The sequence below is a fragment of the Zalophus californianus genome, chromosome X (genome assembly GCF_009762305.2).
Source record: "Zalophus californianus isolate mZalCal1 chromosome X, mZalCal1.pri.v2, whole genome shotgun sequence".
NCBI classification, from domain to species: Eukaryota; Metazoa; Chordata; class Mammalia; order Carnivora; family Otariidae; genus Zalophus; species Zalophus californianus.
This window is the reverse complement of record NC_045612.1, coordinates 108,994,801-109,013,042: the sequence shown is the minus strand read 5'-3', so window position 1 is coordinate 109,013,042 and position 18,242 is coordinate 108,994,801. Positions and strand designations below refer to the sequence as shown.

Here is an 18,242-nt window from a genome sequence, read left to right as displayed (position 1 = left end):
TTCAGGAAGCGAGCAGCACCACACACCTTTGTAAGTTGCTGGGAGTGGACAAGGATACTTAAGATCTTATGATCCACTGGAGTTGTAGGTTGTTTGGATTCTCGGTAGTGGGGAACATCCTGTTGGCAAAATAAAGGAACTGTTTGACAGTAAATAGTTTTAACGATATTTTTCAAAATACGATCCATGGATCAGAGAGAGGGGGCCATATATTGTCCACGCCAGGACCGTTTTGACAGTGAAAACAGCACTGTTAATAATTATACTGTAAAGCATGTAAACAGGTGTAAACCAGGGCTGTGCTAGGCAAATTGGGCCTCACTGGCCATGGACCACCTACACTGGAATGACCCGAAGTGCTGGTTAAATGCAGATTCCTGGGCTCTCCCTCCACTCCATTCAGATGCTCTGGGCTGGGGGCTTTGGAATCTATATTTTAACAAATGCCATGGGAGAATTCTTTAAAAAGTGTAAGTTGGGGACTGTTGCCATATGGAATACGCAGAAGATAAACAACTTGAAATTTGCAATTAAAGGGCTGTTGATTCCATGGTGTCTTTTGAGGGACTGGAGTAGCACCGACACCAGAACCCAGGGCCTCCGAAGACACGTGGCTGTGCTTCTGGACTTGCTGAAGAACTAAGAGGTGTGGTCTTCATGTTATTTGCCAGTGTGTCATTCTTTTACACAACATTCAACGGTGAATGCTCTTTTTAAAATTTGAGAGCCACATACCTGCTCTCTTGTATATTTATCACTAAAAAACAGACCTAGAAAATTCGATGCAAGAAACTTGGGTTTGAATGATTCTTGGGGCATGCTGATAATGAGGAAATCAGCACATCTGCCTTGATTCTACTGTGCCTTGGTTTCCTTGTCTATAAAATTAGGGAGTTGAACTCCATGGTTCCAAAGTTCTTTCCAGGTCAGCTGTTTTATGGCACCCTTTAAAACCTAAAATAGGAAGCAGGTACTAACCAGCTGTTCTCATGTTGTGATCTGTTTTGCCCAAAGCATACAGAAGCAGTGGCTCTTGAAAGTGACCCTGGCTTTCGTTCGTAGTTTTCAAGTATCTATCTGGTTTTACCAAGTCAGCCACTGTGCTAACACATCCTTCACGACTAGGGAATAGTGTTCTTGTTGCAGCTACTCTGGCCCAGTTTGGAAATCATATGGGATGTATGGTTGAGGCTCACCAAGAGACCCTTCAACTCAAACGTCTGTGGTTCTGGGAAGCTGCTGCAGGGCACTGCCCCTCCGTGTACATTTTGACTTCCTTCTCGGTCTTTTCAAGGTTTTCCAATGACTTAAGGCATGTATGCAAATGATTATCTGCTGATATTTTCAGATGTTCACATCGTGCTAACACATAAATGTACCCTTTGATAACACAAATAAATCCTAAGGCATCGTGTAGGAGGGGTTGCCTCTGGGAAGGGTTCCCGTAGACCACTGTCCACCATGAGAACGCGGTGATGGCAATGTTCTTTACCTGAGCTGTCCTATATGGTCGCCACTGGCTGCCTGAACACTTAAAATGTGGTTGGTTCAACCGAGGAACTGAATTTTCAATTTAAATTGTATTCATCTAAATTTATTTTTATATTCTTAAAGATTTTTATTTATTTAGAGAGAGCATGCACGAGCTAGGGGAGGGGCAGAGGGAGAGAGAGAGAAAGAATCTCCAGCCGACTCCCGTGTTGAGTGCAGAGCCCGACGTAGGGCTGGATCCCAGGACCCTGAGATCATGACCTGAGCCGAAATCAAGAGTCAGACGCTTAACCGACTGAGCCACCCAGGTGCCCTGTATTAATCTAAATTTAAAAAGCCACATGTGGCTGGTGGCTACTATGTTGGACAGTGCAGCTATAAATAGCCATTACATGCTGTTGAATTTTTTTAACATTGGGCACCCATTTTCAATAGTGATTGGGTTGGATGCTTAACAGTACCTTGGGCATTTCTAAATGTTGGTCTTAAAATGAATCCTTTGCCCCCTGCCCGTTTCTGACACTTTTATCACCTTAATAGTCTCTCTTTGCATAAGCAAATGATACCTAGACCTTTTCCTGTCATAGCTGTATGGCCGTTGATCATCAACCTCTGAATCCAGTTACTCTCCAAGGCTCGCTTTGTTACCTGAGTTGAAGTATTAAGTATAGCCCGGAGGGTCTCAACCCAGTCTCATTGGAACCTCTGAGTCCTGGACCCCACTTTGGATCCATTCTGTCGGATGGTCTCTGGGAAATACTTTCTAGGAGATTCTAACATGTGGCCAGGTTGAAAACCACTGATGAAGTCCAAACTACACACCTGCCTTTGAGAACAGTAGAATGCTGGCGGCAGCAAATCCTGTCTCCCTCACACAGAGTGGGTCCCAGGGTCCTTGCAACTTTATTGATGTTGTTTCACAGGTAACTGGAAGTTACTTAGAAGAGGTCAAAAGCCTTGTTGCTGTGAATTTGGGGCAACTGAGCAGCCTTGCTGTTTCTTACTGTACAAGAAACTCGAAGCTAATGGTACTCTTGCTGTCCTCTGGCAGTCTTGTCCAAACAGAATTTGCCAGTCCTCAAACAAAATAAACATGGTAATGATTTTTAATAACAGTGATGGATGCAGAAGCTTCCACAGTTCCTTAGTAACAGTTTCATATAGTGTAACTGTTTCTAAAGTTAGAGATAATTATTGTCACCTTGCACTGTAATTGGAACAGAACTTCCTATATGAAAACTGCTCTCTTCCTAGGGCTTCAACAGGTAACAAAATAGCAAGTTTATGAGGGCAAATACTGCCCCATTACCCAGGTGAGAGAGGCCCGTCAGTCACAGGGCAATCGAGGAATTTAGAGAGACTTCGGATGGCCACGTCATTCATGAAACAGCTCTGTCCACAGAGGCGAGTTCTGGCCCAGGCTCTGCATGTGTTGTGAAGGCCTTGAAGGAAAGTATGTGCTGATGCCTTGGGACTTTGGTAGCTTACCTAGAGCCTCACTGTTGATGGGTCTAGTTCAGGGACGGACATCATCAGCCTCCTCCATTCAGCGTCCTCAAAGAGTGGTTTCTAATAAACTGAAAATCTATTTAAAATCTACTTATTTTCGGGGCACCTGGGTGGCTCAGTTGTTAAGCGTCTGCCTTTGGCTCGGGTCATGGTCCCAGGGTCCTGGGATTGAGCCCTGCATCGGGCTCCCTGCTCCTTGGGAAGCCTGCTTCTCCCTCTCCCGCTCCCCCTGCTTGTGTTCCCTCTCTCGCTGTGTCTCTCTCTCTGTCAACTTAATAAATAAAATCTTTAAAAAAAATCTACTTATTTTCCCCCACTCTGAGTAAGAGTTAGCAGTCCTTGCACTCAGAGAAAGTTACAGCACCCACACCCAAAGGGATGAGTAAAGTAATGCAAAATTAGTTGTCAGTAAAATCATTGTAAAACTCTATTTGGCAGAATCAGAAGTTGGACTGTTCATCAAGAGCTCAGGAAAATCAAAGGTAGGGCCAGTCCAGAGAGGCCAGGGTTGAGAGTCTAGCTACTGAGCTGAAATTGGGGTGGGGGACAGGATTGTGTCCTTTTTCATCTTTGCATCCCCAGGACCTAGCAGCTCATTCAAATGTTTATTGAATGCTCCAGACAGGAATGTATGGTAGGCCTTAAGTTAAAATGCTAATAAAAGGCCACAAGGGGAAAATAAGTTACTCTAGAAAGGAGCATGGAGTACTTTGATACTGGATGGCTGGAAGGGAGTTCTGGCTTCAAGCGGCTGTGGTCAACATCCAAGAACCAGAACAACCAAAAACCAAAAACCAGGTGGAGAATAGGCAGGAAACAGATTCTGCCTGCTAGTCAAAAACTGTATTCCTGGGCTTGTTTCAGCAGGAACATAACCAATGATCAAAAGCTTTGGTTAACTGCCCTTTTGCTTCTTGCCTTCTTGAGATAGCCAAGTATGAATTGGAGGATATGTACGGAGAACGGGGCAGGGGGACTCTTAAACTTCCTTCTCTACCAGCCATGGCTCTGTGTTCGTAAGTTGAAGACCCAACACATCTCTCCTCATGGACCAATTAACATGTTCATTTGGGTCAGACATCTTCCATTATACCTATTCGGTGCTTCTCTTGTGGACGTCAAGACTTGGGAGAAACATTTTAAGCAGGTTCATCATGAGTAGACACAGGAATTATAAAAAGAGGAATATGAATCTGTCTGCATGAGGGTTACTGTTTCTCAACTCAGGAACTGGAAAAAGGTTCAAGGGTTTATGATGATTATCAGTCACCTTGTGGTAGACAGCATAATGGCTCCCCAAAAGATGTCCGCATCGTAATCCCCAGAATTTGGGAATATGTTATATTACAGATTACCTGGCAAGAAGGAATTAAAGTTGCTGATGAACTTAAGGTAGAGAGATTTTCTTGCATTATCCTCATGGGGCAAAGGTAAACACGAGCCCTTAGAAGAGAAAGGCAGAAGGCATGTTGGAGTAGTATTATGTGAGAAAGACTGCACTGGCCATTGCTGGCTTTGAAGATGGAAGGGGGCCACGAGCCAAGGAATGCAGGCAGCTTCTAGAAGCTGGAAAATGCAAGAAAACATTCTCCCCTAGAGCATCCAGCCCCGCTGACCCCTTAGTTTTAGCCCAGTAAGACCCATTTTGGACTTCTGACCTCCAGAGCTGAAAAATAACCTGTGTTGTGTTAAGCCACTGAGTTGGTGACAGAAGTAGGAAACTAATATACCCCTCTTCAACTTCTTTCTACTATTGTTAATTCCTGGGTATCAGATATGGAAAAAAATAAAGAATCACTGAATCAGTTGTGTTCATGTTGTTGTGTGAGCAGACTCGTGAATGGCGTCTTGTCAACGTCCGTCCAGTGGAACGTGACGACCAGACAAGAAAGACTGGTTTCTTCCTCAAGCTATGTGCATGGCAGAAGATGACAGATTTTTCTTTGAACTTGGAAATTTTCGAGTGACAAGTTCATTTGCAAGTATAATTAGCTGAAAAGGTCCCTGTGGAAGGGGTAAAGTATCCCAACTCTTTCAGGTATAGATTCATTAATTCTTTTAAAATGGAAGGTTACGTATCAAATATTTTAGTTATGTCTAATCCCTCCATCAGAACTCTGCTTTTGTGAATACAAGTACAGTAACCTGGCACATCAGTTCCTTTCCCTGCCCCCCAAAAGAGAGAATGAAGGTAAGGAGAGCAAAAATTGCTTGTAGGAGACAAGTCAACCGTGCACTAAGGCTTTCTCCTCAAGTTTCCCACATTCGGTCAGCAGCGGCTGAGAATCAGCTAATAAGGTTTTTTGTTTTTTGTTTTTTTTAGAATGTAAGTTAGGGCGGTGCAGCTGGGCCTAACAAAGGTCAATTAGCCCTGACAGGTATATATGCTCTTAATGATATTTTCAGGTTTTACTGGTGGTTTATTGGTTTTTACTTGATGATTTCTTAAAGGATTCGATCACTGGGTGTGTATATCGGGGCTGATGAACTGTCATGCTTTATCCGAATGGCATCTCGGTGGGAGTCTTTCTGTCTAACGGGGGAATACCTGAAGACGTTGCTTAAACATTCAACTCCAATATCCAATGAGGACTCCAGTACCAGAGGACCGTGTATGTGTTTGTGTGTAAACATTTTTGATAGTGTACTTCTTTTATCCCAGGGGTTCTGTTTATTAACAAAAGCTAATTCTCTTCAGGGCAAATATTAGAGTTCTTCACTATGAATTTTATTATGCTTTAGAACGGATTTTTCCGTTGAGAACATTTCCGAGGTATCACAAAGTCCGGAAGAAACCTGTAGCTGTTACCGTAATTACGACCTGTCAAGAATGTGTTCGATCTGGGTGGCAAAGCCAAGTAATATGGTCTATGAATAATAGGTATTGTATTTTTAAATGGCTTTCCTGGCTGGATACAGGCCTGGCTGTTTCTTCTCGAGTCCAGGCTAATGTTAGAACTGTTGTCGTTTCGCGGCTAAAGCTCGCCAGGTGGAGTTAATGGAAACTCCCCAACTGGGCCGGTGGAGGGCCGCTCGCACTTCCTGGCGCGGGAACCTGGGCCCTCACTGCTGGCATTTGGGATCGTGATTTGGCGCCTCCACCCCATCGATCGGCTTCCCTCGCGTCAAAGGCGCTCCCCCCCCCACCCCCAACCCAAGACGTTCAAGTGGCGGGAAGGGCCCCGCGCCCCGTTCCGGTACAGGTGCGAAGCAGCCGTCAGGGGGCTTCATCGGGAAGGTGGGTGGAGCCCCCGCGCCTGTGGAGGCTGAGGCAGGGGGCGCGGCCGCGCACGGCGGCAGGAGTGGAGGTCCCAGGGGCCTGGCGGGCCCCCTCTCCAGCTTTCTGCCCAGGGAGAGGTAAGCCCTTTCTCGTGGTCGCGTAGTGGCAGCCTCCTAGCTGGAGAAGCGTAGGGACGACGCGGGTTGCGTCATAAATTCAGAGACCTTTCCAGCGAAGACCTCGGCAGCCATTTCCATCAACCCCCTCAATTGACAAAAGCAGACCCTGAGGCCACGGAAGTGAAGCGGTTTGGCCGAGGTCACAGAGCCTCCAACTCCAGGTCCCGACTGGGCCCCCCAGTGTGACCTCCCCTCCAGGTGGGTCTGTTCCTCACGAGCTTTGCCGTCAGGTGTGGGCCCTTTGGCATCTGCAGGACGGTGCCCCGCGGGACACGGCGCGGGCGGGCGCATCCTTGCTGCGCGCGGGCAGGACCGCCGCCACCGCTGCGCTTTCCCACCGCGAGCGGGAGTTCATGAACGGGAACGCCGTAGCACACTTTTAGGAAACACGACAAGCCAAAGTGCAATTATGCATTCCTTTATTTATAAACAAGTTGGGAATGCTGTGTTCTGTTGGGGTGCGGGGGTGGGGGGGGGAGGGGCGAGGGGCCAGGGGTGGAGGGCTGATTCCAGTAGTTCGCGTTATTCAGCACCAGAGCAAATGCTTGGGCGTAGTAAGGTCGTACTTGAACCCAGACGAGTCTTCGTCTTCCTGTATGTACAGCAGAGTCTTAAGTATGTATGTTCTTCTTATGGCTTTGTCCCAGGACACATCGCAGTGACAAAACAAAAAAAGTCTAGAGAGAAGTAGAAGTTGCAAATGCCTTATGAGCTGATTCTTAAAAAAAAAAAAAAAAAGTCTGGTGGCCTAGACTAGCGCTGAATGGATGCCTGAGGAACAGGAACCTCTCTGCTCCAAACGGGCTCATCTGATTCAGCTGAGTCAGGCCATCCCGTCTCTCTCTCTCTGGGGTATGCCTGGGTGCTAAAATAAGTCCTGAAGATGAAGAGAAAACAAATGCACGCTCTTCCCGTCCCTCCCTCAAGGGATGGACTCACAGTGACTATAGCCCGCCGCCTGGAGCAAGCCTGCAAGCCCACAGAGCAGGTCAGAAGGCAGCCTTGGGGCTCAGGGTGGCTCCTCTTGAGGTTGGTCTCCTTGCCTTTTCTAAGGTCCTGGCACACGGGGGCGGCTTGCCAGCAACGGGCCTTTCAGTGTGACTAGGCTATTGGAGCTTCCCCTGTGATTGTAGCTGGCGGAAGGGTGAACGTTTGACTTCAGGGCCCTGGTTAGAGGACGTGGCAGCGAACGGAGAGGTGGTGGCCCTGGGGAGCTCGGGGGCTCGGCACCCCGACCCCACATGGGTGTTCACTAACCTTGGGTGTCTCTGAAAGGAAGCCTTCCTTCTTCACCTGTTAGGGGGTGAGTGACACTTTGAAAGGGAGTAGAAAGGCCCTGCTCCCCCACGCCCTCCCCTCCAGCCCGTTGCTGCCCACCCATCTTCCTCACCTGCCCCCTCCTCTCCTTCTGCAACCCTCAGTACTGCTCTACAGTCCTCGGTCGAAAGCTTCCTTCCCTTTCTAGGGCAGAAGGGACACTTCCTTGCTTCCTGTCATTTCTGCTTGCCTCTTCAAGCCTGCACGTGATTGTGCATCTCTCACTCCAGCCCTGACTCACTTGTGGCCATGACTGTCAACCGGTTGACCCAAATGAAGGGCACCCCCATCTCCTCCTGGAAAGGGGGAGCTGGAAGACACCGATGGCCAGGAGCGTTACAGGTTGGCTTGCAGAATCCCTGCCCCCATTCCTTCTCAGTAGTCTCATAGCCTCAGGACAGTGGGGAGGGATTGTTAGAGGACAGGGTGGCGACTTCAGGTGAGATTTAGAACGGGTTGTGCGTGGTTTCAGCCCGTCCCTGGAATAAACCAGGTGTTGGTCACGTGCCATCACCGGCAGCTGTGATGGCACTGAGTCTGAGTCACAGAAGGGGCACCTGTCAGTACGGTGTGGAAGGCCTGCAAGCACAGAAGCAGCCTGGTAGAGCCCCACATTATTTGCTTCAGAGCGCAATTCAAGTAAGAGCGGGTCTGTCCGCCTTGGGCCATGGAATAAGCACATAAAAGGCCTTCCCAAAATAGTTGCCCCTACCCGGCGAGGTCCAGCAACGGGTTGAGAGCACAGATTTTCGATAATGGCCTTCCCTCTCTCCAGGCCCCTCTTTGCTCCTTTTTTCTGCCCTTGTTCTCCCCACCTCGAGGTGCTTATCCTTGCACTGCCTCAAGTGTCAACCAGCTGGAACGAGCAGAGGGGCACAAAGCAAAACTGGGACCTGGCTCCCTCCGCGGAGCAGTGCTCTAGGCCTTGGCTACAGAAAGCTTCCTTCTCGCGTGCCACGTTCCCGCCAGCTCTTTGTCCCACGTGAGTGCTCAAGAGAACCCTGGCGAGAGCATGCCAGGAACAAGGGTGTTCCAAGTCAGCTCGGCCTTGTGGTTTCGCTTCCCAGTAAACACCACTTATGTCCAGGTGGCCAGGGAGGTAGTACAACCCCGACACAAGGGGGAAAGACGTGCCACCTTCCTTCATTGGTTGCCCCACGTGTCACACAGAAAGGCTGGTTCCCAAGGCCTCTGAAAAGGGGGTGTTTCTGTCGCAGGAGATGCTGAGCTCTGCCCACAAACTGCTGGTTTGGGCCTCTGCTCAGTCAGGCCCCAGCTGTCCCTCTGGCTTTCCTGGCACAGACAAGCCATGCCTCGTCTACCTAGGAGTGTGGTTCCACACCCTGACTCTACCTGCTGCTATCCTCCCTGTCGTTAGCAGACAGTAACGTCAAACAACTCAGCAGCAGTGCTTAGGCTCTTCATCCCATTTGGCAGACCTAGGGCTGGGGATAACTATACAACCATGTAGGCCATTTCAATGCTGAGATCAAACTGAGGTTCCCACAGTGCTCTGGGAAACTCTTCAGAGCCTCCCTCTAGCGAAAAAACACGATGGGAGGCCATGAGAACAACATACTCGTTTCCTGGTTGGGACAAGACATTTCTACAGGAATCCAGGATGAGTTTTTGACAAAGTGCCCAAGTCACAAGGGAACCAGGTAGTCCTTTAGACCAAGGATTTCAGCGGGGGATTGGGGTGAAAGCAGGAGCGTATATTGTAAAAGGCTACCACCATATATTCATATTGCATATGGTATACACCCTGGATAGCATATTTGGAGCATACAGAGAACAGATACGTGCAGGTAGCACCCTATTGTTATGCTATGTGGTTTGGTATGTCAAACTGTTACTTGAGGCCTATGAAATTGTTAACTGGTCAAAAATGGGAAAAGCCATTTCAGAGTTAGCATCCTTTAAGGAGAAGCTCCAGGAGACATTTACCATCTGCTAAACTCAGAGCCAAAGCAAAGCAGCTCCTCTTTATATACATACATATATATATATATATACATACACACACATATAATATGTATATATATAATATGTATATATATATAAAACCATATATAAATACACACATATAAAATGTTTTTCTTTGTTGCATTTCCCACAGATTAAGGTAATTTCTGGAAACCATGAAGTCAAACCAATGATGAAAAGTACAACCAGAAACATATTAGGCCTTCTGTGGTGTTCTCCTCGACAGAACTGTCCTCTAAATAAGAAGTTAAGGTTTATACTAGATGACCTTTTATATATCTGGCCTAAAGCATGTCTTTGTCTATGCACCACATTTCTAGAACTGCGAAGAATTGATGTGTTGCAACATCAGGTCTCAGTGGCTAAACTGAGAAGATTGGAATTGATCTTTCACTTGACTATTTCAGAAGCACTTTACCACCTCTATCGGAAACAACTTTATTCTGGCAGAGCTTGGGTGGTAGGAGGCAACGTGCAGGGCCCTTATGGGCTGGAAGTAGCAGATTGAGGGAACAGCCGCTTCCATGGGTGGTGGACTTGGTAGGGGTGGGTGTAAGGACCAAAGCAGAAGACACCCGACTCAGTGCAAATTTCCTGGGGGTGCTCTGCATCATTCCTTCGCAAGGTTAAAGTAGAGTGATTCTAGATGCTGCTAAGAAGGTTTGTAAAGGTTGTCCGGCCAGAAACCTCCATGCAGAGCCCAAATCTTAGGCTGAGTGGAGACTGAGGGAGAGCTGGTCCCCAGGCCTTCCCTTAGCTGAGCTGCAGCTCCTGTGACCATTACCCTTCCAACCCCACCCAGGCACACCCGGTGACCCCACCCTCGCCCGAGCCTGTGTGGTGCGGCCCTTGCGGTCTGCCGGCAGCCTTTACTTCTCATCCTCATCCCCCTCACTCATGCTGCTGATGGAGGCTGAGGCTGCTTTGGGCGAGGAGGGGGGTGAGGTTTTGTTCGGGAGCCACGAGAAGGTGGGCGACGGGGAGCGGGAGGGGGACCGGCTCCTGGTGGGGCTGCTCACAGGGCTCTGCTTCGGGGACAAGGCCTGCAGCATCCGGCTACTCCTCTCCTGGAACATCTGCTTCTAGAGAGAAATTTGAGAGAAGGCATCTGTTAAGTTAGCCATCTGAGGTGGCAGGGAAACAAAAAGGAAAGGGAGGAAGGAGAGCCACCACCCCACAACACCGGCCCCCACAGACTGGTCCTACAGTTGATGTCGTCCAGGACTATGTGTGGGGAGCAGCTGAGTGAAATTCAGGGGCAGTGAGATGTGGACAGAGATGACCATCTCTGCTAGTTCTTGGGACTCTTGCCTTCTTGCCTGCCTTTACTCCAGCTACAAAATTTAACTGAGTGTCTGTTCTCTCCCAGGCAAATAGTAATGTCCAAGGTATAGAAGGGCAGTGGGAAATAAAACAGAAGTCCCTGTCCTCCTTGACATGAGGACGAATCACACAATAAACAAAATGAACAAAATATGTGGATGTCAGACGGAAGTACGGTCTGTGAGAAAAAACAAAACGTGAGCAGCAAATGGGGGTGTGAGGTGGGTGGGCGCCTGGGCAGCAGTTGTAATGAGGGTGCTCAGGGAAGGCCTCAAGATGATACTATTTGAGCAAAGACCTGAAAGATGAGGGAGGGGCCCATGTGAATGGAAATCAGGGGCAAACACATTCCAGACAGAGCACCCCGAGAAGGGAGCATGCAGTGCATGTCCAAGGAGGAGCAAGAAGGCCATCCATGGCGGCTGGTGTGGAGTCACCTGCGGGGGAGGGGTATGGGGGAGGGAGTTAAGAGAAAGTCACCAGAGGAGTGACAGAAAACTGTGTCATGTAGCCTCTTGGTGGCCATGTGAGAACTTCAGCCTTTACTTTGAGAAGAGAAACCTCTGGAGAGTTCCTTTACCTCTGAAGTTCTGAGTCCCAGACTAAGGAACTCTGACTTTGGTTTTAAAAGGACCACCCTGGCTGCAGTGTGGGGACCAGACCACAGGGAAGCCAGAGCAGGAGCAGCGGGAGTGGTGAAGAGCCCACTGTAGCGAGAATCCAAGTAAGAAGAATGATGGCGCCCTGGACCACGCCCATCGCCGTGAGGATGAGATGAGGTGAGAAATAGTTGGAGCCTGGTCGATGTTTTTCCCCATAGTTTTAGTAAGGTATAATGGACTTGAAATAAAACTCAGCCTTTTTAGTCTCCGGTTCTGTGAGTTTTGATAAATGCCTGCAGCTGTGTGACTGCCACCACGGTCAGGGTATTAGGAGAGTTCCATTAGCCACCCAATCCCCACGAGATCCTTTGTCACCCCCTCCCCTAGCCTCTGGCAACAGATCTTTTTTCTGTCCCTCCAGTTTTGCCTTTTCCAGAATGTCCTCTAAATGGAATCATGCCGTATCATGGTCTGGCTACATTTTGAAGGTAGAGCCCACAGGAACTGCTGACAGACGGGATGTGGGGCGTGGGAGGAAGAGGAGACAAGTGACCAGTTTCTGGCCAATGAAACTAGAAAGCCAGCAGTGTCATGTGCTGGTGTGGGAGACTCTGTGGGTAAAAGGGGTTTCGGTGGTGAGACAGACTTTCCCGCTGGGGATCTCCAGTGACTACTGCCCTGTGCTTTCAGAACTGAGCCCCTCCCTGGCACTGTCCTTCAGCTTTATGGAGATCCCCGTCCTGGCCTAGCACTGGCGCCTGCTGATCCGCCCTTCTGCTCTCTGCTTGCAGCTCAGCCCCCCACATGTACCCATATTCCATTCCACCCACCTCTGAGCACCCTGCCCCTGCTGCCTGGGCTCTGTGCCCTCATTTTTCCCCCTCCCTTGCTTGTCACAGAACCTCTGCCCCCAGCACCTCAGTCCAATCCTGTGATCCTAAACTGGCCTTGAGAGCCATTTCTCCTGTTTGCCATTTTAGACTTTTCTTGTCATTTGAGTTACTCACTTTACAAACCACTACAGAGCCCCCTGAAGAACAGGTGCTCTACAGGAGATGCTCATATCCAAGCTGGGACTTCGGTGATGTACAGGAAGAGGGGGTTGAGGTGGGAAGGAGCCTGTGGAGATGGTGGAGGGGTGACTTTCCAAGCAGAGGGTGCTAAGGAGAGTGCTGCGTACAATTCTTGGCAGGACTATAAGCTGAGTGCCTATGGGCTTGACCGTAGGCTGGGGCTGGAGCACCAGGAGGAGCTGGGACTTTTATGCCCCAAGAGCCCCTGGAAGATTTTCATTAAGGGAGGGGTATGATCAGATTTGAGTTTTAGAGATACCTTTGGGTGGGAGCATAAAAGCAAAGAGAGAAACCATAAAGGAAAAGATGGGTGTTCGGCTATATGAAAGTGTAAAACGTATGTACCCCCACCAAAAAAAAGAAAAACCAAACACCATGAAATAAGGTAAAAGGCAAGTGAAACACGGGGAAATTCTTGCAATATTTAACTAAATAATGGATCTTAGTATATAAACAGAGCCTACAAATTAAAAAGAATGTAAAAATGTTCTGTAGAAAAATGAGCATATGACTTGTTAAGGCAGTGCACAGAAGACTGACAAACGACCTATAAAAAGTGTTCAGCATCACTAGTAAACAAATGCAAAAGGACTGAAGTGAGACACCTTTTTTATATATCAGATTGTTACAGGGTTGTTTTTTTTTTTTATCTTCCCAACATGTAAAAAAAATTTTTTTCCAGTTTTATTGAGATGTAATTGACACACAGCAGAGTTTAAGGTGTATAGCGTAATGATTTTACTCACGTATATCGTGACATTACCACATTAAGTTAACATCTGTCATCTCATAGATATAAAAAAAATATGTATTTTTCCTTGTGATGAGAACTCTTGCTCAGCAGTGTTAACTATAGTCTTGATGCTGTACACTGTATCCCTGGTACTTATTTATAAGTGGAAGTTTGTACTTTTTGACCACCTGCATCTCATTTTCCCTCTTTCACTCCTATCTCTACCCTGGTGACCACAAATCTGATTGCTTTTTCCCTGAGTTGTTGGTTTTTTTCCCTCCACGTGTGAGATCATGTATTTGTTTTTCTCTGACTTGCTTCACTTAGCATAATGCCCTCAAGGTCCATCCATTTTATCACAAATGGCAGGATTTCCTCCTTTTTAATGGTTGACTAATGTCTACACATACTGTACTTTATTCTTTCATCCACTGATAGACACTTAGGTTGCTTCCATGTCTTGACCATTGTACATAATGCTGCTATGAAGTCGGGATGCAGATAGCACTCTGACATGGTGTTTTTGTTTCCTTTGGATATATTCCCCAAAGTGAAATTGCTGGATCATATATATGGTGGTTTCAGTTTGAATTTTTTGAGGAACCTCAATACTGTTTTCCACCATGGCCGCACCAATTTACAATCCCACCAACAATGCACAAGTGTTCCTTTTAATCCATGTCGTCTTCAGCATTTGTTATTTCTGGTCTTTTTGATGGCAGTCAATCTAATCGGTGTGAGGTGATAAGTCATTGTGGTTTTGATCTGCATTTCCCTACTGATGAGTGATGCTGAGCATTTTCTCATATGCTTGTTGGTCCTTTGTATGTCTTCTGTTTCTGTGAAAAATTCCATTGGAATCTTGAAAGGGATTGCATTTAAGCTATAGATGGCTTTGGGGCACCTGGGTGGCTCAGTCATTAAGCATTTGCCTTCAGCTCAGGTCATGATCCCAGGGTCCTGGGATCGAGCCCCGCATCGGGCTCCCTGCTCCTCGGGAGGCCTGCTTCTCCCTCTCCTACTGCCCCTGTTCCCTCTCTCGCTGTGTCTCTCTCTGTCAAATAAATAAATAAAATCTTAAAAAAAATCTATAGATGGCTTTGGGATGGGATGGACATTATTAATATTCTTCTAATCTGTGAACATGGGATACCTTTCCATTTATTTCTGTCTAGAATTTTTTTCATCACTATTTTACAGTTTCGAGTGTACCGATTTCTCACCTCTTTGGTTAAATTTATTCCTAAGTATTTTATTGCTTTCAATGCTATTATACATGGGATCAGTTTATTTCTTTTTCAGATAATTCACTTATTTTGTATGTTAATTTTGTATCCTGCAATTTCACTGAATTTGTAGATTGGATATAACAGTTCTTTGGTGGAGTCTGTCAGATTTTCTGTATATAAAATCTTGTTATCTGCAAATAGACAATCTCACTTCTTCCTTTCCAATTCTGATGGGCTTTCATATTTTCTTGCCTGATTGCTCTGGCTAGGATTTCAGTAATATCTTGAATGGGAGGAGTGAGAATGGGCACCCTTGTCTTGTTCCTGATTTTAGAGGAAAGGCTTTCAACCTTTTGTCATTATCATGTTAGCTGTGGGTTTGTCATCTACAGCTTTTATTATGTTGAGGTATGTTTCTTATATACCTAATTTGTTAAGAGGTTTTATCATGAATGGTTATTGAATTTTGCCCAATGATTTTCCTGTGTCCATTGAGATGATCATAAAATTTTTTTCTTCTATCAATGTGATATATCATAGTGATAGATTTACATCTGTTTAACCACACTTGTATCTCAAAAATAAATACCACTTGATCATGGCGAAGGATCTTTTTAATGTGCTGTTGAACTCTGTTTACCAGTATTTTTTAAAAGATTTATTTATTCCAGGGGCGCCTGGGTGGCTCAGTTGGTTAAGTGACTGCCTTCGGCTCAGGTCATGATCCTGGAGTTCCAGGATCGAGTCCCTCATCGGGCTCCCTGCTCAGCAGGGAGTCTGCTTCTCCCTCTGATCCTCCCCCCTCTCATGTGCTCTCTCTCTCTCATTCTCTCTCTCAAATAAAATGAATAAAATCTTTTAAAAAAAAGATTTATTTATTCCAGAGAGAGAGTGCGTGCGTGTGTGGGAAGAGGGGCAGAGAAAGAAGGGAAGCAGACTCTGCTGAGCACGGAGCCCTACATGGGCCTTGATCCCATAACCCTGAGATCATGACCCCAGCCAAAACCAAGAGTCGGAAACTCAACTGACAGCCACCCAGGCACCTCCTGTTTACTAGTATTTTATTGAGAATTTTTGCCTCTGTATTCATCAGAGATAGTGGCCTGTAGTTTTCTTTTAGTGTTATTTTCTGGCTTTGGTAATGCTGGCCTTATAAAATAAATTTGGGAATCTTCCCTCCTCCCAAACATTGAGGAGTCTGAGAAGGGTTTGCATTAATTCTTCTTTAAATGTTTAGTAAAATTCACCAGTGAAGCCATCTGTTCCTGGGCCTTTCTTCCTTGGGAGATGTTTTATCACGAATTCAATCTCCTTACTAATAATTGGTCTGTCACATTTTCTACTTTATTCTGATTCATTCTTGGTAGATTGTATGTTTCTAAGAATTTTCCATTTCCTTTAGGTTTTCCAGTATTTTGGCATATAGTTGTTCATAGTAGTCTCTTAAGATCCTTTGTGGCATGAGTTGTAATATTTACTTCTTCATTTTCATTTGTAATTTTGATTTGGGCCCTATTTTTTTTCTTGGTTTAGCTAAACATTTGTCAATTTTATCTTTTCAAAAAACCATCTCTCAGTTTGGTTAGTCTTTTCTGTTGTATTCCTGGTCTCCATTTTATTTGTTTCTGCCCCAATTTCTATTATTTCCTTCCTTCTGCTAACTTTGCATTCACTTTTTTTTTTGTTGTTCCTAAAGCATAGCATTAGGTTGTTTGAGATATTTCTTATTTCCTGAGGTAGTCATTTATTGCTATGAACTTCCCTTTTAGAATTGTTCTGTCTGTATACCGTAAGTTTTGGTACATTGTGTTTCCATTTTTGTTTGTGTCAAGACACATTTTTATTTCCCCTTTAATTTCTTCTTTGACTCTTGGCTATTCAGACTATTGTTTAGTTTCCATGTATTCATGAATTTTTCAGTTTTCCTTCTGTTAATGATTTCTACTTGGAGACCATCATGGCCAGAAAAGGTACTTGGTATGATTTCAGTCGTCTTGAATTTGCTAAGACTTGTTCTGTGGGTTGACCTCTTTATCACTGCATAATAATAATTTTAAAGACCTTCTTAGTCTCATTTTACTATTTTTATATTTAAGTCTATTAATATGATAGAAGTATAGCTACCCCTACTTTTTTGGTTTGTTTTTTGGAATACCATTTGCTTACAACAACTTTTTCCATCCCTTCAGTCAGTCTGTGTGTCTTTAAGACTAAAGTGAGACTCTCGTGGGCACATATCATTAGATGTTTTTCAAATGTTATCCACTCAGCCATTCTATGTGTATTGATTGGAGAATTTAATCCAATTAAATACAATTTAAAGTAGTCATTAATAGGTAAGGACTTACTTAGTTTGCCATTTTATTAATTGTTTTTATGACTTTTATAGAACCATTATTCTTTGTTCTGTATCCTGCTTTCTTTGTGTTTCAATGTCTTCTGATATCTGTAGGGTTTGACTTCTTTATCATGTACTTTTGTGTAATTACTACAGGTTTTACCCTCGTGGTTACCACAAGGTTTACATAAAATATTTTAAAATTATAACACCTTATTTTAAACTGATAACAAGTTAACTTCAATAGAACTTCTAAACTTTATGCTTTCATCTCCCCTCCCCCCCACTCACATTTTAGGTTATTGATGTTACAGTTAACATACTTTTTATATTGTGTAACCAGTAACAGATTACTGTTGTTGTAGTTATTCTTACAGTATTTTCTAACATTTTTTAAAGATTTTATTTATTTATTTGACAGAGCACAAGCAGGGGGAGCTGCAGAGGGAGAGGGAGAAGCAGCCCCCTCACAGAGCAGGGAACCTGACGTGGGGCTTGATCCCAGGACCCTGGGATCATGACCTGAGCTGAAGGCAGATGCTCAACCGACTGAGCCACCCAGGCGCCCCAGTGTTTTCTAACTTTTATTTTTATTTATTTATTTTTTAAATTTAATTTAATTTTATTATGTTAGTTACCATACAGTATATTAGTTTTGATGTAGTGATCCACAATTCATTGTTTGCATATAACACCCAGTGCTCCATGCAGTACGTTCCCTCCTTAATACCCATCACTGGGCTAACCCATCCCCCCACCCCCCTCCCCTCTAAAACCCTCAGTTTGTTTCTGAGAGTCCATAGTCTCTCATGGTTCATCTCTCCCTCCAATTTCGCCCCTTCATTTTTCCCTTCCTTCTCCTAATGTCCTCCATGCTGTTCCTTATGTTCCACAAATAAGTGAAACCATATGATAATTGACTTTCTCTGCTTGACTTATTTCACTTAGCATAATCTCCTCCAATCCCATCCATGTTGATGTAAAAGTTGGGTATTCATCCTTTCTGATGGCTGAGTAATATTCCACTGTATATATGGACCACATCTTTATCCATTTGTCTGTTGAAGGGCATCTCGGCCCTTTCCACAGTTTGGCTATTGCGGACATTGCTGCTATGAACATTGGGGTGCATATGGCCCTTCTTTTCACTACATCTATGTCTTTGTGTTAAATACCCAGTAGTGCAATTGCTGGGTCATACGGTAGCTCTGTTTTTAATTTTTTGAGGCACCTCCACACTGT

General features: G+C 45.4%; 1 protein-coding gene across 5 annotated transcripts in view; it reads right to left on the bottom strand.

The window, feature by feature from the left end:
- Window positions 1-6,814: 6,814 nt before the first annotated feature.
- PCYT1B (phosphate cytidylyltransferase 1, choline, beta) overlaps window positions 6,815-18,242 on the bottom strand; it is an 80,469-nt gene continuing 69,041 nt past the window's right edge. For 2 of the 5 annotated variants that reach the window (XM_035725832.1, XM_035725828.1), the window contains exon 7: window positions 7,713-10,784. In XM_035725832.1, coding sequence (XP_035581725.1) covers window positions 10,572-10,784 — 213 coding nt within the window. In that variant the 3' untranslated portion in view covers window positions 7,713-10,571. The other 3 variants (XM_035725830.1, XM_035725831.1, XM_035725829.1) reach the window with 3 other exon arrangements.